Here is a 24,490-nt window from a genome sequence, read left to right on the forward strand (position 1 = left end):
TTGCCATCAGCAGTGTCCTGCAACTCAAACTATCTGTGCCATCTGTTGAGACCCCATTCACCCTTGCAACACACATTCACAAACACACACAAACAAACTAGCGGCTAGATTGCTGCCAATGGGGAGTTATCATCGTCAGTGGATCTAAAGAGACTGGAGCATCAGATTAAATTCATTGTGCTTTGCGTCAAAGTCCATACCGTAAAACAAACATACGGACATGGACAGAAACACATGTATAGACAGACACACATATACAGTAACACATCTTAAACTTGAGAAATGTCACAGCTGTGTATAGAGACCCGTCACTTCCAAAGGACTTATCTTAATGTACCTATTATGACCTGCACATGATAATTATCATCAGTCGGCTTTAGCAGCAGCTAAATACTCATGTATAATAAAGAATGGAGAAGCATATGACCAAACCGCATCTATTCTGTGTACTAGGATAAAATATAAACGTCATTGTTGACAAGTGCAGACTCTAACACTTGAAGTGAGCACTTCAGGGCCTATAGCACAATGTACCTGAGGTAAAAAGGCTGCCCTTCAAGCACTGTTTGAAAAGGCACAAACAGAGAAAAAGACCAATGTTTTCTTCAAGTATCTACATGGCAATACCACACAGAACACTACCTTTTATAAGTGCGTTCCCCTCATGGTGCTGTTTGGTTTTTTTATTTTTTATTGTCAGTCATTTGTCATTTCTGAGAAGGGAGGCCACTGTTTATACTTTAGATATTGTTCCTCATTGTTCTTACTTTCCCGTATTGCAGTCCTTTGGTTGAGCACTCTACATGGATTCAGACCAGAATTTTAAAGTATACTCCATGAAGCATCTACACTGAGAAAAATAGAGCATGATTATCAGAAATATAGAAATAGCACAAGGGCACGTAATCCATCAATCCACAATTCATTCGGCTTTTGAAAACATTTTAAAACACACATAAATGCGTGTTCCTTTACATGTTTTCCTTTCACTCACTCACTGACTCACTGACTCACTCACACACACACACACACACACACACACACACACACACACACACACACACACACACACACACACACACACACACACACACACACACACACACACACACACACACACACGTGTAGCAGGCTGATTTCTGTCACCAATCAAGCTCCATTTTCCGACCAAATTAATTCTTTCTAATTTGGGGCTTCCAGTGGTCAACCCCCTGTGGTGCCGCAACTGAGCTGTGTGTGTGTGTGTGTGTGTGTGCATATGCACGCATATGCTTTTGTGTCTGTGTATGAAGTAGGGAACATTCCACAATAGATCTTAATTGAGAAGACGGACTGCAATCAGCACATTCTTGTAGGAAATCATTAAATCATTTCTTCCTCCCCTCTCTTTTTCTCTCTCTCTCCTTCTTGTGGTGATTAGCATAGTAATGATAGCATCCTGATTATGTCCATCAGAAAAATCTGACATCTGTAGTCTCTCTAGTTCTTTTACAGAGGAAATTAAAGTAAGAATGAAAGAAAAAAAAAACTGCCAACTCTCCTAATTAATGCGGTGTATTAAAAAAAGACACAGAATGTCACTCTTGCAGTTGTTTTTACTAAATGTGTAAAAGGAAGAGCTAAAAAAGACGCAATTCAAAATGAAGTGTTGCTACTGGAAAATCCTGTTTTCACCACCCTTTTCAGTCCTGCTGCAGGCCTACATACATTGACTATACCATGTCCATTTCTGATGAGATAAAACAATGAACTGAAATTATAGATCTGATTATTGGTGAATGATGACTGTGATGTGAAAAACTATTGAAAATTGTGTTTGTATTCTCATTATTTATTCTATTTAGCAGATAAAACTGGGAATTTAGCGGGGAATGTTCAGAAGCCTTCTCTTGTTGAGCTGTAGCAGGTCTGTCCTGTTAATATAAAGAAAATGAATTACCAGAATTGGAGTGAGTCAGATTCTCCTTGAATCTATAGAAAATCAAAGTCTGATGTATGTTTGACATTACTTTTTTCCCTTGAAGTTAATGTCTTCATAAGTAAAGATTCAAATATTTTTAATAACAGCTCTATACTTAAAACCTTCTTTCTGTGTTCTGTATTATAGAAACTGTAGGCATTATGGCTAGCATGTACCGTAGCCTGAGCAACACTCCTTTAGTGAAAACACAAAGGTACCTAGTGACCAGAAATATTTACTGGGTTAATAGACTTAATGTATTTTTTTTTTCCCTTCACCACTTTGATGTGAGATGTGGACCTTCATGCTTCGGTAAAAGCTCTCGAGTTTTCCAACACAAAGAACTCCTACTGGAGCAGCCTTGACTCTTTAGACTTTGGATCTAGTGGGCACACGATGGCTTGCCTGAGATGCTTTTCTTTTATTTTTCCTTTATTAAAAAAAAAAAAAAGAAAGAAATAGAAATAAGAGAAAGAGGCAGTCTGTTGTAGAAGCTGTTTGCATTGGCTCAGCTTATAGTCACAAAAATATAATTAGAGTTTAAAGCCTCAGACACATGACTCCCATGGCAACACCACTTCTTAAGAATGCCTGCCCTTTTGTCCGAGGTTTGTCCACCATCATCTGTATACTAAGTGGTAATTAATACTTTTTCTCAGAGTTGGTTAATTAAGTGACAAAACCAAAATTATAGACTTCCCAAAGTGAAGTTAGATGAAAAAATAAATGAAAAAATAAATGTCTTCAGCTCATTAGTGTTGTGCAGTTATTTAGCTTTCAGTGTTTTTGCCCCTACTGCCTTTTCTCTCCATACATGAAAATCTTACCCTTTATTTCCATTTTTTTTCTTGTCTCCCCGTCTCTCTTTCTCCCTCTCTTCTCTGTGTCTCGTTAGGAGATGGCTAAGATATTGAATCACCCTCGTGTCTATGCCTTCCTTCATGTTCCTGTGCAGTCGGCCTCGGACAGTGTCCTGATGGACATGAAAAGAGAGTATTGCATCGATGACTTCAAAAGAGTGGTGGACTTCCTTAAAGAGAGGTAAGGCAGGATGTGGGCTTCTCATGGACTCTGGAGTCTGTTGTGTGTTTCTTTCATTGATGACAGACATCCAACTATAACTCTACTATAACTCTTCCTCACACACTTAACAATCAAGCTATGTTCTTCCAAAATATGCACAGTGAGCAACACACATGGATTTGAAAGCTAAACATGTGCATTCCACCCACACACACACACACACACACACACACACACACACACACACAGTAGAAAAGAAAAACAAATCCACAATTATAAAACGTCCACATAATGCATGGATTTGACCTCTGACATAGCACCAAAGATAAGAAATGATGCAACCTTAATCTTTTACTGTATGAAAGATTATCTGTCATGGAGTTTAAGCATGATTAATTATGGCAGTGCACGTCAGGGGTGGTGAATAAATATAGAATTGATGCTACGATAATACACTATGAAGGGATTCATATGAAAATGAGTTTGGGTCACATTTCCTCCTTAAATCTCTAGGTATTATTGTGTGATTTAGAAGAAAGATGTTTATGTATGCCACGGTGCAGAGTATTTAAGCATGTTAATGCTGCTGCCAGATGATAACCTCTTATTTTTAAACAGGCCTTCTTTCCTGGAATTAAATGACAGTAGGCATATTTTAAGATAACTACAGTTTAAGGTGTTTCTGCTTCACTTCCACCCATATCCAGATGATCATCAAAGTCTCATTCAGTTAGCTGAACATGGCAGCACTTTGCTCTGATGAATCATATTGGTCTGTGTATGAATACACATCTTTTGATGTTGCAGATTAAAGTCATTTTGCGAGCACGGAGTTTGCTCTAAGCGGATGAGATCCCTGTACTGCAGCAGTCAATAGATTTCATGTAACTGCTTTGTGTAGGTCATGCCATAGGCTTAAATATAAAATGTAAATCTGGGTGAACAAGACTTTTATTCAGGTCACTGTACATCCATCTACATTTGAAGATTTGCGCATTTAAATATACTGACGGAGTTCATAGAACCACTCGCCACACACAGCGTGAAGTGCTGGAAGACTCACGTGTATGTGTATGCGTGTGGGTGTGAGTGTGGTGTTTGTGCACCAGTCACTATGTGAGTCAGCATGTCTGTTTGGATCATGCTGACACATTTAATATGTCTCTCTTTCTCGCACACCACTGCCTCTCTCTCTCTCCACACATTTCATCCATTCATTCTTCCCCACAGCCCCTTTATTTTTTTCCCTCTGGCTCTGTTTAGAAAACCAACCTATCTGATCACGAGCCATTAGTTTGAAGTCTGACTGTTCTGTGTTTGACTTAGAACTTTTCTATTGTCATTTGTTGGCTTACTTTTTTTTTGTCAACCCCTCATTTTTTTTGTTGTTTGCTTAAATATGCCACTTTTGTTATTGTAAAACATTGTGATGATTAACCCAGCCCACCAAACTGCTGTATAACCATCTTTTATTTGTGGTTTATCTCACATCAGTGATAGCACTCTTTTTTCTTGCATTGCTTCTTGTTCCATCATCTGTCATGAGAAGCAACTCAGTTTGTTTTCATAAAATAACAACCTTTTCTTGTTTTGTACTGTAAACAAATTTAAGTTGTATTGTAAAGCAGCTGAACAAAATTTAACCCAGTGGTTCACAGGCCACAGAAGAGTGGGCCAAAGTTTTCAGCACGGTCCAGTGCATTTACGGTAGATACATTTATAACCTGTGGAAATGATGAATAATGCAGAAAATGATAGACCTGACCAAAATTACTCGCACACTTCTACTTAAAAAATAAATGACAACACAATTTTCTCTGAAAGAAATTAGTACAACTAGATCTACTCATCTGATTCCATTATGCCCTGCACAGAACCAGGTCATCCAGTACCAGATGCAGCAAATCAACCCCATGACATAACTGATCCTCCTCCATGCTTCACAGTGGGGTTCATGTTCTTTTCTTTTTTTTTCTTCTGTGAACACAGAGCTGATTTGACTTACCAAAAAGCTCTTATTTTGTTTCATCTGTCCACAGGACATTCTCCCTGAAGCATTTTGGCTTGTCAATATGCATTTATCCAGTTAGCTTTTTAATGTTTTTCTTTCAAAAGTGGGGTCTTCCTGGGTCTTTTTTCCATGGAGCCCACTTTCATTCAGAAGGCGACATATGGTGCAGCCAGACACTGTTGTACCTTGATCTTGGAGGTCAGCTTGTATCTGTTTTGAAGTTTTCATTTTTCTACCATTTGAACTATCCTTATGTTCAATCTGGGGTCACTTTTCCTCTTGCTGCCACATCCAGGTTGGCTACAGTCCAATGGACCTTAAATTTCTCAATAATGGAGCAACTATGGTCAGAGGAATATCAGGCTGCTTGGAGATGACCTTGTAGCCTTTACCTTGACCATAACATGGCAGTTATTTTCTTCCCTATCTCCTCAGACAGCTCTGTTCTTTTCTTTCTCTTGTCCATGTTCAGTGAGGGTCACACAGTGCTACCACACAGCACAATGAGAAACAACTTTGCTCCATTTAAATTGACAGAATGGGAATCACAGAGTAACTCGTGATGCGATACTATCATGATATATTTTCCATAATAATGATGGTATCATGATGCTGTGATTCTGTGATACCCGATACATTGCAAGACAGTCATCACAATGCATGACGATATCTGTGCAACTGAAGAAGAAAAAATAAGCAGGAATGATGTATTTATTGTCTGCATTGTGGTTTGACAACTGACATGAAATAACATACAACGAAGTGTATAGAGTCTTAGCTTAGTGCCTGTTTAACAAACAAACAAACACACAGACTGCACCTTGTCATATGTGCCACTGTTTCAGTGTAAAATAGCGGAATTATACAAAAATAAATAAATGTAGTTTTAATGCAATAACAGAGCAGCATAACAATTTAATTGAAAATCAGTTCATTCAATTGAAAAGTGAATTCATATTTTAGGCTATATCATTAATCTCATTATTAAAAGTCACTATATATACGATATACAGACAAATCAGATACATAAATACAGATTTTGATACACTTCATCAGTAACAATGTACAATAAACAAGCTGCTTCAGGAGAAAAGAGGGCAGTGCAGATGGCAGGTTGCTGCTCAAGACACCGGGAGAACATCTCATAGGCGCAATTCCATCAGACAGCAACATCTGTTATGAGATTGTGTTGTGTAAAGTCCAATCCTCTGCTGTCAGTTTCAGGGCTGCTGTGACGCAGGTTTTGTGCATGCGCAAAACACAGAACGTGTTGATATCCAGGCCAGTTCAACAGCTACAGTCATATCTGATGCGTTGTCAGTAACTACAATAGCAGTTTACCCTCATTCATTTGATAAGCATCACCCTGTGGAGTCAAGCTCAAATTGGTGGGACCTTTTTTATCAATAACATATCACAAGAGGAAGTAATACAGTGATACAGTTCTACATTTCTGTGTAAATATTTTGTCCTAACCTTAGAAGACACCTGTGACACTGTTTGAAGACAATAGTCTGCTTGAAATATCACTACAATATCACTACACTGCACTTTATTACTTTACTTTACTTACTTTACTTACTGTGTTTATATTTTCACAAGTGTTCTTTTTTTTAAGTATTTATGTTATTATTCACATGTGCCTTTAAGCCGAGATTCTCTGAAAAATTTCGTTATGCTCGCATAATGACAATAAAGACTCTTCAATCTACAATCTACTCATTATCGCCACATCTAATAGGTTCTAGTATTTTGTCCAGGCCATTTTTGAAGCTGTTGGTAGAATACCCAAGAATTCACCTAAAGGCTTGCTGGTATGCATGAGCTTTTAATTTCAACACTTGCTCAATTTTCCTATTTCCTGTCATGTTTTTCTGTTTTTCTGTATCCCGGCGCCTTTTTTCCCCTCTGTCTCTGCATTTGTCAGGCGTTTACCAGTCTGTTTTTCACTCTCAGGTCTTTGTCTTTTTGTGTACGTGTGTCTGCAGGTGTGGGTGACAGGTCCATTACTTGAAATTGTAATCTTTCCTGTCTGTCCTCCTCTCAGCACTCAAATATATCCTTTACCACTGAAAGCTTCTGATTGGGCGCAGTGTGTGGTCATTTCTTCCTCCATAGTTGAAGGTTTCATCATTCCTTTAAATCCTCCCTTTTAAGTTCCCTCTGAAGGGGCCTTGAATTGAGGAGTGATACCGCTGTGTTTGCTTTAACACTGACTCAGATGCTTATCTGAGTGTGTGTCTGTGAGTGTGAGTGCGTGTGCGTGAGTGTGTGCACACTGTATTACTTTTTAGGCAGTTGTTTAGCCTGGAGTAGAGGTCTCTGTCCCAGTCTCCAGTTGTTTTTTTAGTGCTCAATAGAAATTCAAACTCAGTGCAAATGATCAAGGAAGACACAAAGAGACCATGCACTCAGACACACACACAAGCTGGCCACACGCAGGGTATCATGTCATAAGATCTTGTTTACATAAACTGTCTGGCTACCCCTTTGTGAGTCTTTGTATATGCGTGTGCGCGGTTACTCAGTTTCTGGCTTCCGATACTTAAACACACACATTCAAACACACACGAGCGATGTCGGTTTGTGTGAAATCAATACCAGCACACATTCAGTGGTCTGACCCATTTGGCTGCTGCAGTCACGGCTGGGGTGCAGTTTGGGGTCTGGGAGCGAGGCCAGGGCTTCGGACAAGCCAAAAAAACACACCCACTGTGCGAGTGAGTGTGTCTGTGTGAGAAAGGGTACGACTGTGCTAGAGTGTGTATGTGTGAAACATAAACAGACGGTCTTCTTTTGTTGAGGGAAGCCTTTTGAAAGCACCTAGTCCTGAGATATGGCTCTTTCAGAAACTTTTAAGAGAAGATAAGCGCGAGATAAAGAGAAAGAGTTAGCTAGAGACTTGGCTTGTCAAGTGTTTTGCTTTGGTCCTTATAACACTGGACAGCTTGCATGTGTGAATGTGGAAGTAACAACACCCTAGCTATTGATTAAAAATTGTTTGATAATTACATAGATAGAAAGACAGACCTACATTGGCCTGTTTGTAATTTTTGTTGCTTTTTCTTGTTTTTTTTGTTTTTTTTGTTTTTTTCAAACACCTCACATAGAAAATTAGGCCACACTCCATGCTCTGGGTGTGTTTGGTTAGTGTGTAGGTGAGTTGTGCACACAAGGTGGCAGGGGAAACTGTGAGCGTGTAGTAGTGAATCGGCCTCACAGGTGACTGTTCCTGTAGGTTCTCACAATTGTCCTTAGTATCGCCATGTGAAGTTCGACTGAAATGATGACACATGCAGGAACCTTGTGCAGGTATGTGTGAGGTCAGGGCTTATCTGACTGACACACACAGACACACACACATGCACACACACACAGCAGGAGACAAATGTATTTCTCTTCACAAACCGCTTAATGCCACCAACACCGGCGAGGTCATGAGGGGTCAAACACCTCTGGCCTTTCTTATCAGAGAAAACCAGCGCGCGCACACACACACACACACACACACACACATGCAGACACACCACCCTGACATCCTTCACAGCTAAGGATTTTGAACTCCATTCTGAACTTAGATTTTGTTTTCTGCAGGCCGATAATTGGTGTTAAGTCTTTCTTTGTCTCTTAGTCTTTGCATATCTGTGCAAACAGACAGCACCACTGCTGAGTGAGTGAAGTCATCTGGTCACAATGAGGCTCTGTAACTGCATGACTGTTACGTTGTTAGTTAGGATCATAAATTACTGGTCACTTAACATTAAAGTTCAAAGAATAAATGGAAAATGCCCTCAGTAACTACGAGCAGAGTGAAACAGCAGTCCCTGCTGCTCCTCATTAGGTGATCTCTAATGACTGGTGATCGTGGTTTTGGGCAGAAAGTAAGAATCATGAAGCAGTAAATATTACCATCACAAAAATCAAAGGTGCAAATGTTTCATCTAAACAACTGGAAAAGATTAGAACAATGCTGCGAGTTTCCAGCAGTGGAAAGTAAAACAAATCTAAGCCTCAATAATTCTGTATATATTTACAATTTCCTCAGAAACGAACCAAAGATCACACTCTGGGGAGAAAAGAAAAAAACAAGAAAGTTAATTTCTCACACTCGTGGCCACACACCAGCTTGTTTGAACATTTTGATTTGTTCCATACTACATGTCTCAAGTTTAACGGTCTTGATGGTTGAATGCCTCTATCTTCCGTCAATGAAAGCTCATACACACTCACCAAATCTAATGGTAAATCAGGAATTCTCTGACCCTTATAGAAGCATGTGTAGATGAACAGGTGGAAGAAAATCAATCCTGTGTTTCTTAAGATTGTGGTCATTATAGCTGGGTTTTTGTTTTTTTTAAGATGAACAACATGCTGTTTCTCTGGATTTCGTCTGGAGTTTCCTTTCCGCACACAGGACACCACATAGCACACCACAGGAGATCTACTGAAAATACTCAGTAGATCTCCTGGTTTAGGCGAGGAGTGACGCCTGTGTGGGGCATGCTGGAAGCAGGATAGAAACATCATAAACATGCCCACTCTGTTGCTGTGAATTCTCTGGACAGTGACCTGCTCTGCTTGCACATCAGCTCAATCAGACATTACATGGACTTTGCACTGGGGAGCTGGCAGGGTACAGTCAGTCTAATGTCCAGTCCAACTGATTAGGACATTTGTGTTCTCACATACAGCCCCTCTGGGTAATGCCTAAATAAGCTCAGTGCTGCAGTGTTTGTGTGTGAGAGCACTAAATGAAAGACGGGCCCTTTTTTTCACACCCTGGATGTACTGGAGATCAATAAAAACCCCACTGAAAACACATATGCTGCTGGTGAAATTGATTAAGTTCAGATAAGGGCACATCCCATGTTTAGACCCACTATTGACCCACAGAGTGCGCCAAGTATAGTTTTTAGAACACTAATCTGCCACAGTGTTTGATTCACGATCCTTCATTGTGGGTCTACATTTTTTTTTTCTTTGCTTCTGGACTTTGACATTTTTAATATTATGTATAATTCTGTTGTTCTCTACTTTAATATTTCACTTAATTTTTGATTCCGTGCTTCTCCACTAAAGTCATCCATATCCTCAGAGAAAAACAGCATTAAATATACCCTCCTTTGAAATGACATAATAACTCATTTCTCCAAGTTGTTATAACTGATTGTTTTCTGCCATGAATAATTTGAACAATCAGTAGTATAATTACTTCAATAAAATGGTTAATTTGTCCTAGTCTGCCAACACAGACCATATTTTTTTCACTCTTTTCTCTCTGCTTCTATCAATTATAATCACATAATGAAGTATAGCTTTTATGTAATGATGTATGGAGAAAATCCTGTTATGGTGGAATAAGGCTGTTACAGAGTGAGTGAACGTGGTCAGAGGATTTTCCAGAGTTGTTTCGTACTTTGCCATAATATATGGCTGATTTTCCCTCGACTACTCTCGAGGATTAAATGTGTTTGAACCACAGGGGCCAAAAATGATACGCCTGGAAAAGAATAGTTATGCTTCTGTGGGTTGGGGGATTGGTCTTGTATGTGCACAGAGCAGCTGATTCTGGCAATATTAATGTTGAACTTTAGGGTTAGTTGGGTTGAGGAGAAAGGAGGGGGTGTACGCCATCTTGTTACCAGAAATTGGTAGATGATAGGGGAGGGCTGGGCTTTGACCGGCACACAGGCCTTCTGAGGTTTCCCTCATGGCAGTAAGTTAGTTTCCCTGGAGGTTACATGCTCCTGACCTCTGAAAAACCCTTTCAATCTCAGGCCGTAGAGGTCCATCTCCCAAGGAGACACACTCACTCACAACCCTGTCAGCTGTGCATATTTTATTTGAGGATTTTTTTTTTTTAATTCCAATTTCCATCATTTCTGTATTATTTGACGAAAGAAGCACGGGAGAAAACAGTAGTAAATAGAAACAAGAAAATATTTAAAATAGCAAAGTTTACATAATGTTGAGGGCACCTCCAGCTGTAACAGCGATGGTGGTTTTTACAGTTGTGGTCCCAAAGGAACGAGGATTTGGAAAAGTCAACAGGTGATTAATCTGTGTGAGCCCATCAGCTGACTGATGCAATGACCCTTGACCTACAACATGACCTCTGAAAACCTGGGACTCCCCAGGTAATCTCCATTGCAGCGTTTGGTTACGTTGGTTAGGCCATCAAGATGAATAAGATGAATAACATTGTGATGTGCTTTCACAGGTTGTGTTCACCTCACACACATCAATCTGACCTATAACACAACTCTGCTCTTTCTCTAAGGCATCAAAGCAGTACAGCATTCTTTTCAACCTGTTTACCCTTGTTCAGCATCCAAAAACATTATTGCTGCACCTGATTTCTTTTAAGGATCTACAATTATTTGACAAGTTTTTTTTTATATTGTCGTAATTGTTACAGAAAGACGTCAGAGAAGGAGCTATTAGGTGAACATTGTCTCTTTTCTCTTGCCCAGGAGGAATTTTATTCTAAAATTATCAGTACTCACACACACATAAAAGACAACAGAGACACGCTTGTATCTGGGTGGTCTCTTCAAATTTTCAAGCACTTTATTAGTCCAGATTTGGAGGCACCAACTATTATGTATGAAGTGAATAGAACATTTTATCACTTCTCACATTTTAAAATATACAGCTGGTCAAACGTTCTGGTGATTCATAGATTCATACCTTATATTGATAAATCACAGGGGTCAAATCTGGCTCTTGGCTCTGTTGTTTTTGTTACGTGTCACTCCCCTAAAAAATCCAGATGGCATTATCAATCCAGGCATGTGATGATAACTCATGTAACATAACATATGTAACATTATGGTACACTGTTTAAACAGGATGTGAGGAGCATAAAAGTGTTTCAAGATATCATGTGTTCACCCTGTAGGTGAACACATGATACACTCCCACATGGGAAAAGTTAAGTAACAATTTATCCCATTGAATTTGGCCGTCATGGCTTTATAATGCTCAGTCCTGTGGTTTGAGATGGTAGACAGCCATACTGTATGTTTCTTTTAGAGATGCTGGCATTGGAATTTACGCAGACTCACAAAGCAATACAAGAAAATAGAGCACATAATATTGTATTCAGAGCAAATTAGCTGCATTTTTTTCAGATTCATACAGAAAACTTGACTTGTATGTGTGATTAAATGAATTATAATTCATGTTGCATGACTCGAGGGTTATCATTCTGCTGTGACCATGACAATCAGGCACACTGTAACTTCATTAGAATTTCCTTGGATTGTTTTTTTTTTTTTTTTTTAATGAGCAAAACTAGTTTGCACAGAGACTTGGTCCTGAAAAAGTAGTCTCAACTTGATTGCTTAAGCTCTCTAGCCTTAAAGGCACCTTTAAGTGTTGTGGTGTGGTGCAATGTGCCGGCAGAGTGACGCTGGGACTGTTGATATAGTGCGTTGATGATAAACTTTCCGTCTATCTCAGTCTCTCTTGAGTGTAGCGACTGTTTCTCTTGAAACAAACAGCTCGGAGACAGTCGAGTTTGTGTGCTGTCTGTCTGTCTGTGTGTGTGTGTGTGTGTGTGTGTCTGTGTGTGTGTGTGTGTGTGTGTGTGTGTGTGTGTGTGTGTGCTGTCTGTCTGTCTGTCTGTCTGTGTGTGTGTGTGTGTGTGTGTGTGTGTGTGTGTGTGTGTGTGTGTGTGTGTGTGTGTGTGTGTGTGTGTGTGTGTGTGTGTGTGTGTGTATGTGTGTGCGCACATGTTAGTCATCTCTATTAGTCACGAGGAGTGACAGGGTTATATCAAACCATCCTGGGTTACGGCAGGACACATGCATCAGTAGCGTGACTACACAGTGTAGAGACAGGCTCTCGCTCTGTTTGTTGTTGAAGACAAACCTTCATTAGTTTACACACACACACACACACACACACTTAAAGGTTTAAGGTATCGGCCAGGGCTAATGTTTCACTGGAATAGTAGGTGGGAGGGACAGCAACTCCCTGAAGGCATTGGTGGGGGAGAAAAAAAAACAGAAAAAGAGATAAGACAAGTGAGGGAAAAAAGAGAGGGAAAGAAGAGAGAGCAAGAGAGGCGGGAAGACAGCAGTGAGCAAGACAGGTTTGCCGCGATAACCTACCACACTGGCGGGACTTGTCAACATCTCACCCCTCCTTTCTCTTCTCCCTCCAAGTGATGATTCAGCAAGTAAACGAAGCAGTGAGGGTTTCTGTGTGTGTTTTGACTCTCAGTCTTTGATTTAAAACCTTTATTTAACCGCGCAGATAGAAAGAAGAACATGTACAACAAACAGCCTGGTTTAGTCATCACAGGCACAGGGGAGGTCTCACACACATACGCACACATAAACGCTCCACTCAGCAGCTCCACTTGAGTGCCCAAGTTTTCACATCCATATTTTCCTAAAGTGCTAAGCAGATTTTAACCCAAGTAGCATCTGTGTAAAAGCTTGTTTCTGTGTATGCCGCCGTTGTAAATTTGTTAAACCTGAGCCCACCATATTGACTGACAGGTGTCTCGGAAACTCCACTTCATCTGTGAGGGGGGGTGAATTTGGAAAACAGACATGTTGGACTAATTAAACTATGAAGAGAGATCTGTATTTAAGGATCACCTGCAGCAAAAGTCAGTACACCCTTCATTAGTAGAATCCATTTTTGTATGTCCACCTTTATTTTTGATGATTCAGTCCTCCATGGATGATACCAGTCTTTCACAAATCTGTGGAGATATGTTCTGCCTTTCTTCACAGATGATTCTTTTCAGCTGCTCTTTGCTGGAGGGGTTTTGTTGTTAATTTTCACTTTTATTTCCCTTAAACACTCTTAAACACTCAACCTTAGATTTATATTCACATTGCAGATAGATACGGGGATCCTATTAATTTGTTTGTCTGCTTGTTTATGCTGCCTGTTTATGTTGCCTGTAAGTGTTAGTGTTTGTGTACAGAAGTGATTTAATCCAGGAAGGAGTGAAAGAGGGAAGGAGCCTTCCTACCTGGCTGTGTGTGTGTGTCAATAAGTCTAGCGTTGTGAATTGGCTCAGTTTAAGCACCAGGAAACCAGCAGAAAACGAGTCATTAACTTCACAACAAGCTGAAACTGAGGTGTGTGTGTGTGTGTGTGTGTGTGTGTGTGTGTGTGTGTGTGTGTGTGTGTGTGTGTGTGTGTGTGTGTGTGTGTGTGTGGCTTGTGGATAATGACTCTTGGCAGTTCCTAACACATCCTTGTCTTATTGATACTTCCTCTGGATTACACCTTATTTCCTTCCCACAAACCACACACACGCACACACACAGGATAAATACAGCTTCACTATGATTACAAGAGATGTTTTCTTTCGTTAAGTCATGTTAATTTATTATTAGGCCTCTCAGACCACAATACCTATCCTTCCTGCCTTGAGAGAAAAGAACACACACACACACTCACACAGACGCGCAGGAGCTTGAGGGTGGTGTGTGTGCATGAGAGAGGGAGGGAGAAAACACAGATGGACGGAGAGTGTTGACACTTACGTAAGCGGTGTGCGTGTGTGCACGTCTTCAAAACATGTCAGAGCAGAAGTGAAACTCGATCGGTCCCAGTGGTCACAAAGAGCAGGTGGCAAAACAGCCCAACCCATATACTCACCCTGCCAGAATAATTTAGGAAGAACGATGTGTTTTTCTTTTTTAATTTGACCAGATATCTGGAATGCTTTAATGTGGGTTTGACTCATGAGCCCCAGCGTTATCTGTGATCCTCAAGGACTGAGGTTATGTTTGACTTACCACAGTTTCCTCACCTGTTAGACATTTTCTCTATTTGCTTAAAAGATGTATTGGTATTTGCTTTTCGTATTCCCTCAAACAAATCTTATTTGTTCCACTAGTATGGGAAAGTACTTTGAGTTGTTTCCCACTGGACAGTATATGCCAAGGTACAAACTGAAACCGCGTGAGATCAGGACAGACTGTTCTTTTATTGTTAAGTAAGATTGTTCTGTCTGTGATTTCAAGATTGTTCTGCCTGTGATTTCTAAACTGCCATTACTGCCATGTATACTTGACACTCATTGACATAATGCATTCCCTAACCCTTACCTTAACCTAAACCCAATTCCAACCTTAACCCTAAAACCAAGCCTTGACCCTTAAACAGCCCTTTAAAGTTGAAAATGTCTTCACACACACAGTGAGATTAGACTTAGAATGCTAACACCCCCAGCTTCACAGGGAGTAAGATAGCGTGGCGGTACAATGTGAACATGTAAACAACCTCACTCAAACATAATGGAAAGTCAAGTAACAAGGCAGGAGAGTGCTAACTTTCCATGTGCTCGCACCTTCCCAGTGTTCACCCATAAGCACAAACACAAGGTCAGCTGATACCTGAGCACATCTAGGAACACGGTCATGTTTCACCGTCTGACTCACTTCTCAGTCTCTCTCTCACATATCATATTTCTCTTGCTCAGTGTTTGACTCAACCCACCTTTGAGAGCTTATTTTCAACCGCAGAGTTTTACTCACAGTTGATGGACTATAATATGTTTGTGTGAGACCTGTGTGTGTGTGTGTGTGTGTGTGTGTGAGCGATACCATTTTTTTGGACTTCACCATTATGCAACACTTATTCCAGCCTCAAGTGGATTTTCACTGGCAGCAAGCTCTGCTGTGTTGCCACTTGCTTACGTGCTTGTGTGTGTTTCTAAATTCCTGTCAACCGTTGTCTACAGGGAGGGAAAATTTGCCGCCAAAATAATAAGCTTGAAGGTTAAATAATGTTTAGCAGTGTTGAGCTATTAAACCCTGAGGAACGCATTCCTACCTCATACCATTTCAGTTCATCTACTGTTACGTGTTCCTCAGGTTTTATAAGAAGCTGTGCCAGTTGTGTAACCCTGGGCAGTCAGACTGTGTGTGTGTGTACTTGTACATACTCTTTCAAGGAATATTGACAGTTAAAGGCCATCAAAGCGGTGGTATAGAGAATACACAGGAATGGATACATTGTTAGTGGCTGGGCTTTTTAATCATCAACTCAGTGTGTTTACATACAGTTACTCAAACCTTGTTTACAAAAATGATCTTATGTCTGATATTTGATGATCTGTAAATGACAAAGAAATGCAGCACTACAGCTGTTTAGAAACTGTGTGTTTATTGTAAAGTGAAATTGACATTACAGCAGTATAGTGTTCCCTGTGTCACATCACGTTGCCAGTTCATGACTGATTGTCCTGTAGATGTGATGAAAGTCCCTCTGATGTTGCTCATTTTACTGGAAGAATCGCACATTAAAAGATCACCAACTGATCTTCCCTGACAGGTTCTTTCTCACTCTCAAGAAGAGCCCATTTGATGCTGATCTTGGGCTCTAGTGACTATCGGCTTAATGATTCATAAAATCATTAGTTAGTTAAAAATAATTAGTCAGTTAATTACCTGTCTAACAGAAAACAACCAACTTCAGCATCAATCAAAAGTCTTTTCTGTATAACACAGTGTTCACCCTTGTTTTCTGTTGCGGCTGCTCTCTGTGTTTCATGTCTTTGATGTAATTTTGCTCTTTCGAGGCCTAACTGTGAGTAGACTGTGAAAAAAAAACATGTCTGCAGTGCTAAGATTGCTCATACTCCACTTACTAGCCAGCCAACCTGCGGGCAAACTTAGCTCTGCTATCAGCTGGAGAAGCAGCTTCTGCATGTGAGCCCAAAAGCTTCTTTTCTTCTGTTGCAAGTAAGCTGGTGTGTACACAGAGGTGAACAAATAGCCCTTACCTAAGAAACATTTTCAGTATTGGCAATTTTTGGCCTAACTATTACCCTAATGGCCTAACTTGTATTAATCTAGTTTTATACTTTTAGACATAGTTCTTCCTCCCTTTGTTGCTTTTAATCACTGACTGTTTTAGCCTTTTGGAACATCCACTTACACAGTATCCTCTTCTTTACAAAAAGAGAAGATGTATGTAGTGACCCGTCTCACGAACTTGTGTCATTAACAATATTTCTATCTTGCCGTGGGTGAGCAGTTTGACAGAGAGAGAGAGCACGAAAAAGCTTACACTTAAAGCATTCCCACCATTCATTTGATTCAGGTAAAGCTTTTATGTCCAGCATTTATCCGGTGCTTTGATGTTATCCATATCTGTGCAGGTCAGGTCAGCACACCGGGATGGAATGATGAATCACATACTGTGAGCGTGTCAATGAAGGCTGGATTAAATTGAAATAAAGTGCAAAGAGACAGTCCATTTAACGCGTGGCTAGACAGTCACGAGTGTCATTGCCTTTGCACTGCAGCCCTCCACAGGCATATATATTTATGTCTGTGCATGTGTGTGTGTGTGTATAGAATAACTGTGAGTGGGTGACTGAGTGAGTGTGTGCTCTTATTACTCCTCCCTCAGACTAATGAAATGTGTATGTATGTGTGTGTTCTTCCTCCCCTTCTCTGGGGCTAATGAAGTATGTGTGTGTCTGCATGTGTAACTGTGTGTGTTAAATTGAACTGCAGTTCTGCTCTGGTGTGTTCAGGCTGTTTCATTAAATGATAAAGTTTACTGATGACTCCAGCGGGATCATTATTTACTTGGCTCTCCATTCATTCCCGGGCAGCCACCTCGATCTTTACAAATGACCTGCTACACTGAAAGACAGAGGTTATTTTGCACCTCAGGTTTCGAGACAAATGACTTGGTATTCACTTAGTAGACCAACGACATAGACAGCATGTTAAACAAGGAATGGAAGGAATTACAGACTTTGCCTCAACAAATACAGTTAAAAAAGTAGTATGAGGATAATTATTACCCACAGTCCAAACATGAGCACCACACATTTTTTTAATGTTTTTATTTTTCAGATTTTCAAACCTGAATTCTGTCTATCTCCATTACAGACAAGTAATAGCTAATGAGAAACGATGATTATGGGAGGAAGATGAAGAAGTCTGTGAGTGAGAGAGGCTGCTGTTTACTCAAGGGTACTGTCACAGCACAGTGCATTTGATGTAGCAGTGCCTGCTCGTGTGTCTGTGCATGTGTGAGGTTTTTGCAAAGAAAAAAAAAAGTGATTCCACAATTTACTTTCTAAACCGGCAAGATAGACTGAGAGAAAGCAAGGATTTGAGGTAAGAATGAGCAAAAGATGCAGCTTGAGAAAGTCTTTCTGACAGTTTGACAGCTCCTTGCAGGCCAACTGAAGCCATCACCTGTCTCATTCTGTCTCTTAACCAGTCATTTGTCTGTCACCTCTCTACACTCAAGCTCACTGCAGTCTGCTTTCTCTTTTTTCTTGCATCCTTCAGTCATTGGAATTACTTTACAGCAAAATGCCAGAATGCAGCTGCCAGCTTGTCTGACATACTAAGTGCATTAATTTATACTTTTTAGCCGTTTTTCATCTGTCATCTATCCTGGCTGTAGTGTAGTGGGAACTGCAGACTTTTTTTTGCTCATTTAGGGCATTGGTGTGTACGCCTCCAGCAACACAACATTTTTCTCCAAGACTTTTTTTTTTCTTTTTTAATGTGACACATTTCACGACTTTATCTGAAACTAGGCTTGAAATTTGCTGGTTTCATGAAAGTGGTCAAATTCTTCAGACTCACCATCCTGCACACAAACAAACAAATTGAATTAGGCAACAACATTACCTCCTTTCAACTCCGTTGTCAGATGTAATCAGGTTTTTAGGTCATGGTAGCTGTCACTTAGGTATCCAGAGTCATTTTACAGTCATTGAAGTTTGCATTAGAGCCACAGTGGGAACCATTGTTTGGCTGTTCAGCTTTAATCTGTCTGAAATCCTCCTGTTATCTGGCCTGTCACCTGGCACCTCCTCGACCAGTTCTGACAGTACCCTTCTTCATTCCTGACGGTGGAAGCGGGTGAGGAAAGTGAGTGATAACCAGGCAGACCCCTTTCTCTCTCTCTCTGTCCCCGTAAATTGAGCTCCTACATGACAGTGCCATTACCTCCAGCTGCCACCGCTAAATCAAACACTTAAGTGTCTGAGTGATTACTCACACTTCTCACAAGTGTCCCTATTCTTCCCCCTATTGGTTCCTTCTGTTTCAGAATTGTTTTCAGTTAGATGTAAAATAGTGTGCATGAGATGTTTTATCATTTATTTAGTTTGCACAGTAATGAAATTGGTACACTTAAGTAAAACCACCTCACAGCCATAAGAAACAAAAAAAAGAAGAACTGGGTGAGAGTAGGAAACCAAACCCGAAACACGAACACGAATCAAGATGACAAGCCAAGAAAGAACTGACCTGGATAACACGAAGCAAAAGACAAACTTTTTATTGAACGTAACTGGCAAATTTCCATGAAATGTATTTCAGGCAGCAGTAATGATAAGCGTTAAACGTATGACATGTGATGACTCTGTGTTCCTGTGGTTTTGATCACATCTTCAAAAGAGGTTTAATCTTGGTAAATCACTGCAAATGAAGACAGTGGTGACCTTTAATGCTGTGCTGATGTGTGTACTGTATGTCGAAAAGGAATGTGATGAGGTAAATCAGTCAACGTGACGGCAGATGTTTTTTCTGTTTTAAGAATATTTCACAGGCTTTTAAAGATCTTTTTTTGGGGGGAAAATATCTGTTTTATAGATGATTTCTAAATTTTAAAGCCAACTTCACTCTTCAAGTGAGTATTTTAAGCGTGACCTAGTAACAGTTGACACATTGGCAGCATTTTGAACAAATATATTGTAACAATTGCAGAAATCACTTTGTGCTGCTGTATAACTCACAGAGGGAATAGTTATGATCATTGACAAAGGGGTAAAATTACTGACAGGGAAATCTGGGAAAATTTAAATGGATTCATGAAAAAAAGTGAAGTGAAAAAAACCCCAATACATTTAGCATCTAGATTTTAAAGATGTTGCAACTTATTTTTTTGAGTATTGGAGTGGGCAGATGGCTCTTATGAGGACTGAACATCCATGGTGAAAACCCCACTGCTCATCCTCACACGAGTGCTGATTAAATCTGACTTGAACATAATTTTCACACAATATGTTGTGGCTCTGTAATCTTAAAACTTCAGTCCTTGTAGAATTTCGCTCTCACCCCAGCTGCTGCTCTCTCTCCCACACACACACACACTCGCACACTATAGTAAAGCTGTCAGCTTACATGTTAATGTGATTTTTATTTAGGAGTTGAGTTTCCTCGAGACAGCAGCTTTCCAAACTTTTTACATTTGACAATAAAAATCTCCCCACAGCACACGGCCTTCCCATCCTCATCTCGTTCTCCCTCTTCTCCTCAGCGCATCTCTCTCTCCCTTCTCTGTCCGACTCCTACGCTACAGTGGCCCCAGTTTGCCACGCATTATCATTTCAGAGAACACACACACAGCACATACACTGCAGCACAGATGGGTAGCATGGTGTCTTTCCGACAGATGAATAGGTAAATATTTACCTTCCCAGATTGTCTTTCTTCCACCCTCATCCTTCCATCCTTCCACCCATCGCCTTCCTCTCTACACCTCCGTGCCACACTCATCTGTTTGTTCCTTGCTGTCGTTTTTCAGGGTTCTTCTGTCCCAGTGGTCTCGCCTTCATCTTATCACGGGGGCTGCTCACAGGCATCTGTTGTGCAAACACACTTGCATACACATGCACATCTTTTGAATATATGATGCAGGATGGCTGTGTGTGCATGGGAGCATATCCACATGTATGGATGTGTGAGGGCCTCGGCAAACAAAGAGTCGATAATTGTTCAGTAGACAATGGCTTGTTTTATGAAGCTTAATTCAGCCTATTGAGGCAGATGGGGGACTGACTGTGTACTTATCTTGAGTTTTAATTAAATGACTTAAGTCTCCTATGAGCAAACTATCCCTGTGTAAATGCTAACTCAGGCTGGTAGCACACTATGGCTAGTGGAGGCTACTGTCTTGAGGGATGTGGTCTCTTTGCCTCCACGGGGCAGGAGGAGAAATGATAGGAACAAAACACACACACACTATTATCTCTTTTGATTTAGGGGCTTCAGGGGCTGTGTAGTCTTTGTATTCTGCAGCAGCGACAGGAAGTGCAGCATTAGTCATGAGGTTAGTGTCTGACTGCTGGTTGTTTTCTCTCATCATACAGACACGTACATAGCATATTCACAGGGGATTAGTTTACTTTCCATTAAAAGAGATAGTTTTCAAACAGAGTGCTGCTTAAATGAAGCCTATATAAACAGTTAGGATGCATTTAAAGAGGCCATGTGTGTAGGCGACGAGGATGATGAAGTATGTTTTTGTAAATCTTGATTGTGATTAAGTGTAATCTTAGTCCATAGTCCATTTTTACTTTATATCCAACATAAGTATATCCATTATTTCCTAACTTTTTGTATTTTTCTTCTTCATCTGTATGATGCTTTCTGTGTCATGGAGCATCACTTTTTTTTTCCCCTTTTTGTTTTTCGGTAAAGAATACTTTCTCTGATATAATTCTCTAATCAATACTTATCGATGTTAACTCTTTCTCCTGGCCTGGCATACCAGATAATGACTCATTTGATAGATCCTTTTCTGCTCTGTCTGTTTATCTCCTTTCCACACACCAAAGAGACTAATCTTGCTCTGTCAGTGTTTTTGGGTTACGCTGCTTGCAGTTCTCTTAGTTTATTGGGTAGATAGCTCATTTCCTTTTACCCCACATACAGTTGGTGCCACTGGCTTTGCACATGTCATTTGCAATCAAAGCTCTATTTGAGCTCTAATTAACATTTGATAGGAATAATGAATATATTTTAGTCCTTTTTGTGACATTTAAATAGAAATGTGATTCCAAAACTGATTGACTGATTGATGAGCAGGCATCTGACAAGCTTGCTGGAGAAAAGAAGGAAAGAAAAAATCAAAGTATTTCTCATCCACTGTTAAAATTATGTACAGTACTTTGCTACAAAAGTTCATTTCAGGTTAAACAAACAAAGCTGTTTTTCAGTTTTGAAGTTTTAAAATTAGCCCTCTTCCTGTGTGGGTTTAATTGAAAGCAAGTTGAGCTGAGCTCTTTCTTGATTTCCTCCCTGACTGCCTCTGTATCTTTGCCTCTCTCTCTGTTTCCCACACGCTCTGTTTTTGAAAGGTGAACAACAACGAGATAACTTTTCTCCTCTCTCATTTCAACGAATTTCAGCGGCGAATTTCAGTGTGGTTCTTGTTCATTAGTCTCACACATCACACCTCCATCACCCTTAGATCTGAGAAAGACAGAGGTGTCAAAATGACAGTGTGTGTGCACATGCTTTTTTTTTTCTCTCTCAGTCTCTACCTTAGGAAAATCCACAAAAGCCAATTCACACCAGTCTCTCTCCCTTCTCTCAGTATTCTACCTCCATGTGTTACAATCCCCCCTGGCCTGAATTGGACATTTATTAAAGCAGCGGTGTAAATTTTCTTAGCACTGCTGCAAGCATGAAAAGGACACAGTGACTACCTCCTGACCACTACCACCAAAAGGGCCATAGCAAATTACATATACAAGCCTGAGGGATATGCAAAATACGGAATATCTATGGAGTCCAGAAAAAAAAAGTTGCTTGTTTGTTGACATTTCTAATTTTATTAACCATCCCTCCCTCTGCCATTAATAAGATAGCTTGAGGGAGTACATTATAGACATTTTATAGGCTTGTGATGAGATCATTAAGTAGCAATAAATGATGTGAGTTTGTTCAAACTTTATTTTATCCCTGTAGGAGAGGAATGGTTTGGACTAAGCTCACTCGCAAAAACGAAAAACATTTCCTTCTGATGACTGTGATGCTACCCCCGCTCCAAAAACATGAACTATATCTTCCCATTTTCATTTACATGTCACTTTATTAATTATTGTTGGAGCCTACAGGCTGCAAATAGTCCTTTGTTTGGCTAACAAAGTAAAGGATTAAAAACATGCATTTTGAATTAAATACTCAGGGGGTTCAGAGCTTCTGCTCGAGGGCATCCGAGAAGTTAATTTTCATCACAAATAGAAAATGATTTATTTATTTAGCCATTTAACCATTCCATGCTCAGATTTTCATTTCTAATTTATGTAGTTTTACTTTTTCCATAGTGTGGTGGTCAGGCAGATCTGAGAGGTCAAGGATGCCTACGCCTGCAGGCCATTGGTTAATATTAATGACCACCAGCCAATTGGAACTCATCAATAGGTCAGAGGTTATCATGGGGTTGCAGATGCAGGAAGTTAATGTAATTAAAGATGCATCAGGTCGTCTATTGCAAACAAAGTGTCTTTTCCATTCCTTTCTCGGTGTCTTTGTTGAGCTATCTTTCTTCTTGTTGGCCTGTTGCGTATGTTTGTGTGTCCACGCATGTGTTGGTCTCATGTCTTAATGCACTTAATGTCTTACTTTTCAGTCCATCGCTGTCTTAGTGCTGTGTAAACACCAGCTGTAAGATCAGGGAACAGATACATTTAAGAAGTTACAACATAAGTGATGAGATATTTGTTCAAAATGAGTGAGGAAAGGAGAAGGGAAAAAGTGGCAAGAATAAAGATAAAATGAAAGAGTGAATAGAAAGAAGCAAGCCCAAATTACTGGTGATTGATAGTTTACTCCGTCACTATGGCCTTCCTCTTCTATTCCATCCAAAGCTTTTTCAAAGGAAATCTGCCAGTCGTCTGTTACTAATTAAATTCTGGCTTCTAAAAGCAGACTCCTTGCCATACAACACATTAGACTCCAGTGTCCCTCCTGTTACACTGAATCTAGGGCTTTGATAGAAATCTTGTAATCAATGGCTTGGCTCACCTGTATTGAAAATGATTTCCAATTATTTCTGTATTGGATGCCATTTCCAGTCTGACTTGACTCAAGCAAACAACGTCTTCCTCAAAAACAGGCAATTGGAAACCAAGTTTGTAACAGATAGAACTCTCTGTTGCTAACAATAATATTTCTTTCTGCATATTGCTTATTTGCCTCTTTTATGGTAATTGATAGCCACTCTGGTCTTTGAAGATGATGTTAAATGCCTTTGGGATTAAGTCCAATCATTGAAACTGTATAGCAACATGTCAAAACTGCATATATTTCAATGGTAATGTCAAGTATGTGCTCTAGAGATACACGGTTTCCTGACAGGCAGTGGTGACCTAGCCTTGGAGTTCTTTTATAAGATGCTGTCAATACAAACAAAACACATAAATCAAATCGATGCATCTTTTCTCATACCCTACTGACTACAATTACATTCCAACATTCCAATGAGATAGCAGGTCAATAATCAATAGCTAACGATTGGCAGCAGAGGTTGCTAATCAGGTTTTGATTGGCTGAATGAGTCCATGGGGAAAGGCTGTAGCTTTCTGTGATGCTATTGTGCTTCACTTAGTTTTTTTCAAAGGCACATATCAACAATGGGAAAATGTCAGTGAATCTCAAACTTCAAGTTGTAGTTTGAGGTGAATGAATGTTAGACTGAAATATATGATGTGTGTTGTTGTCATTTTTATTATTCCTTTTCCGCAAGAGGTT

The 24,490-nt window shown here is 40.0% G+C and overlaps 1 protein-coding gene across 2 annotated transcripts in view; it reads left to right on the forward strand.

The window, feature by feature from the left end:
• cdkal1 (CDK5 regulatory subunit associated protein 1-like 1) overlaps positions 1–24,490 on the forward strand; it is a 221,321-nt gene that overhangs the window by 127,707 nt on the left and 69,124 nt on the right. For both annotated transcript variants that reach the window (XM_041045092.1, XM_041045093.1), the window contains exon 10: positions 2,856–3,001. In XM_041045092.1, coding sequence (XP_040901026.1) covers positions 2,856–3,001 — 146 coding nt within the window. The remainder of the gene's footprint in view (positions 1–2,855; positions 3,002–24,490) is intronic.

This window comes from Toxotes jaculatrix, chromosome 8, assembly GCF_017976425.1.
Source record: "Toxotes jaculatrix isolate fToxJac2 chromosome 8, fToxJac2.pri, whole genome shotgun sequence".
In the NCBI taxonomy this organism is placed as follows: domain Eukaryota; kingdom Metazoa; phylum Chordata; class Actinopteri; family Toxotidae; genus Toxotes; species Toxotes jaculatrix.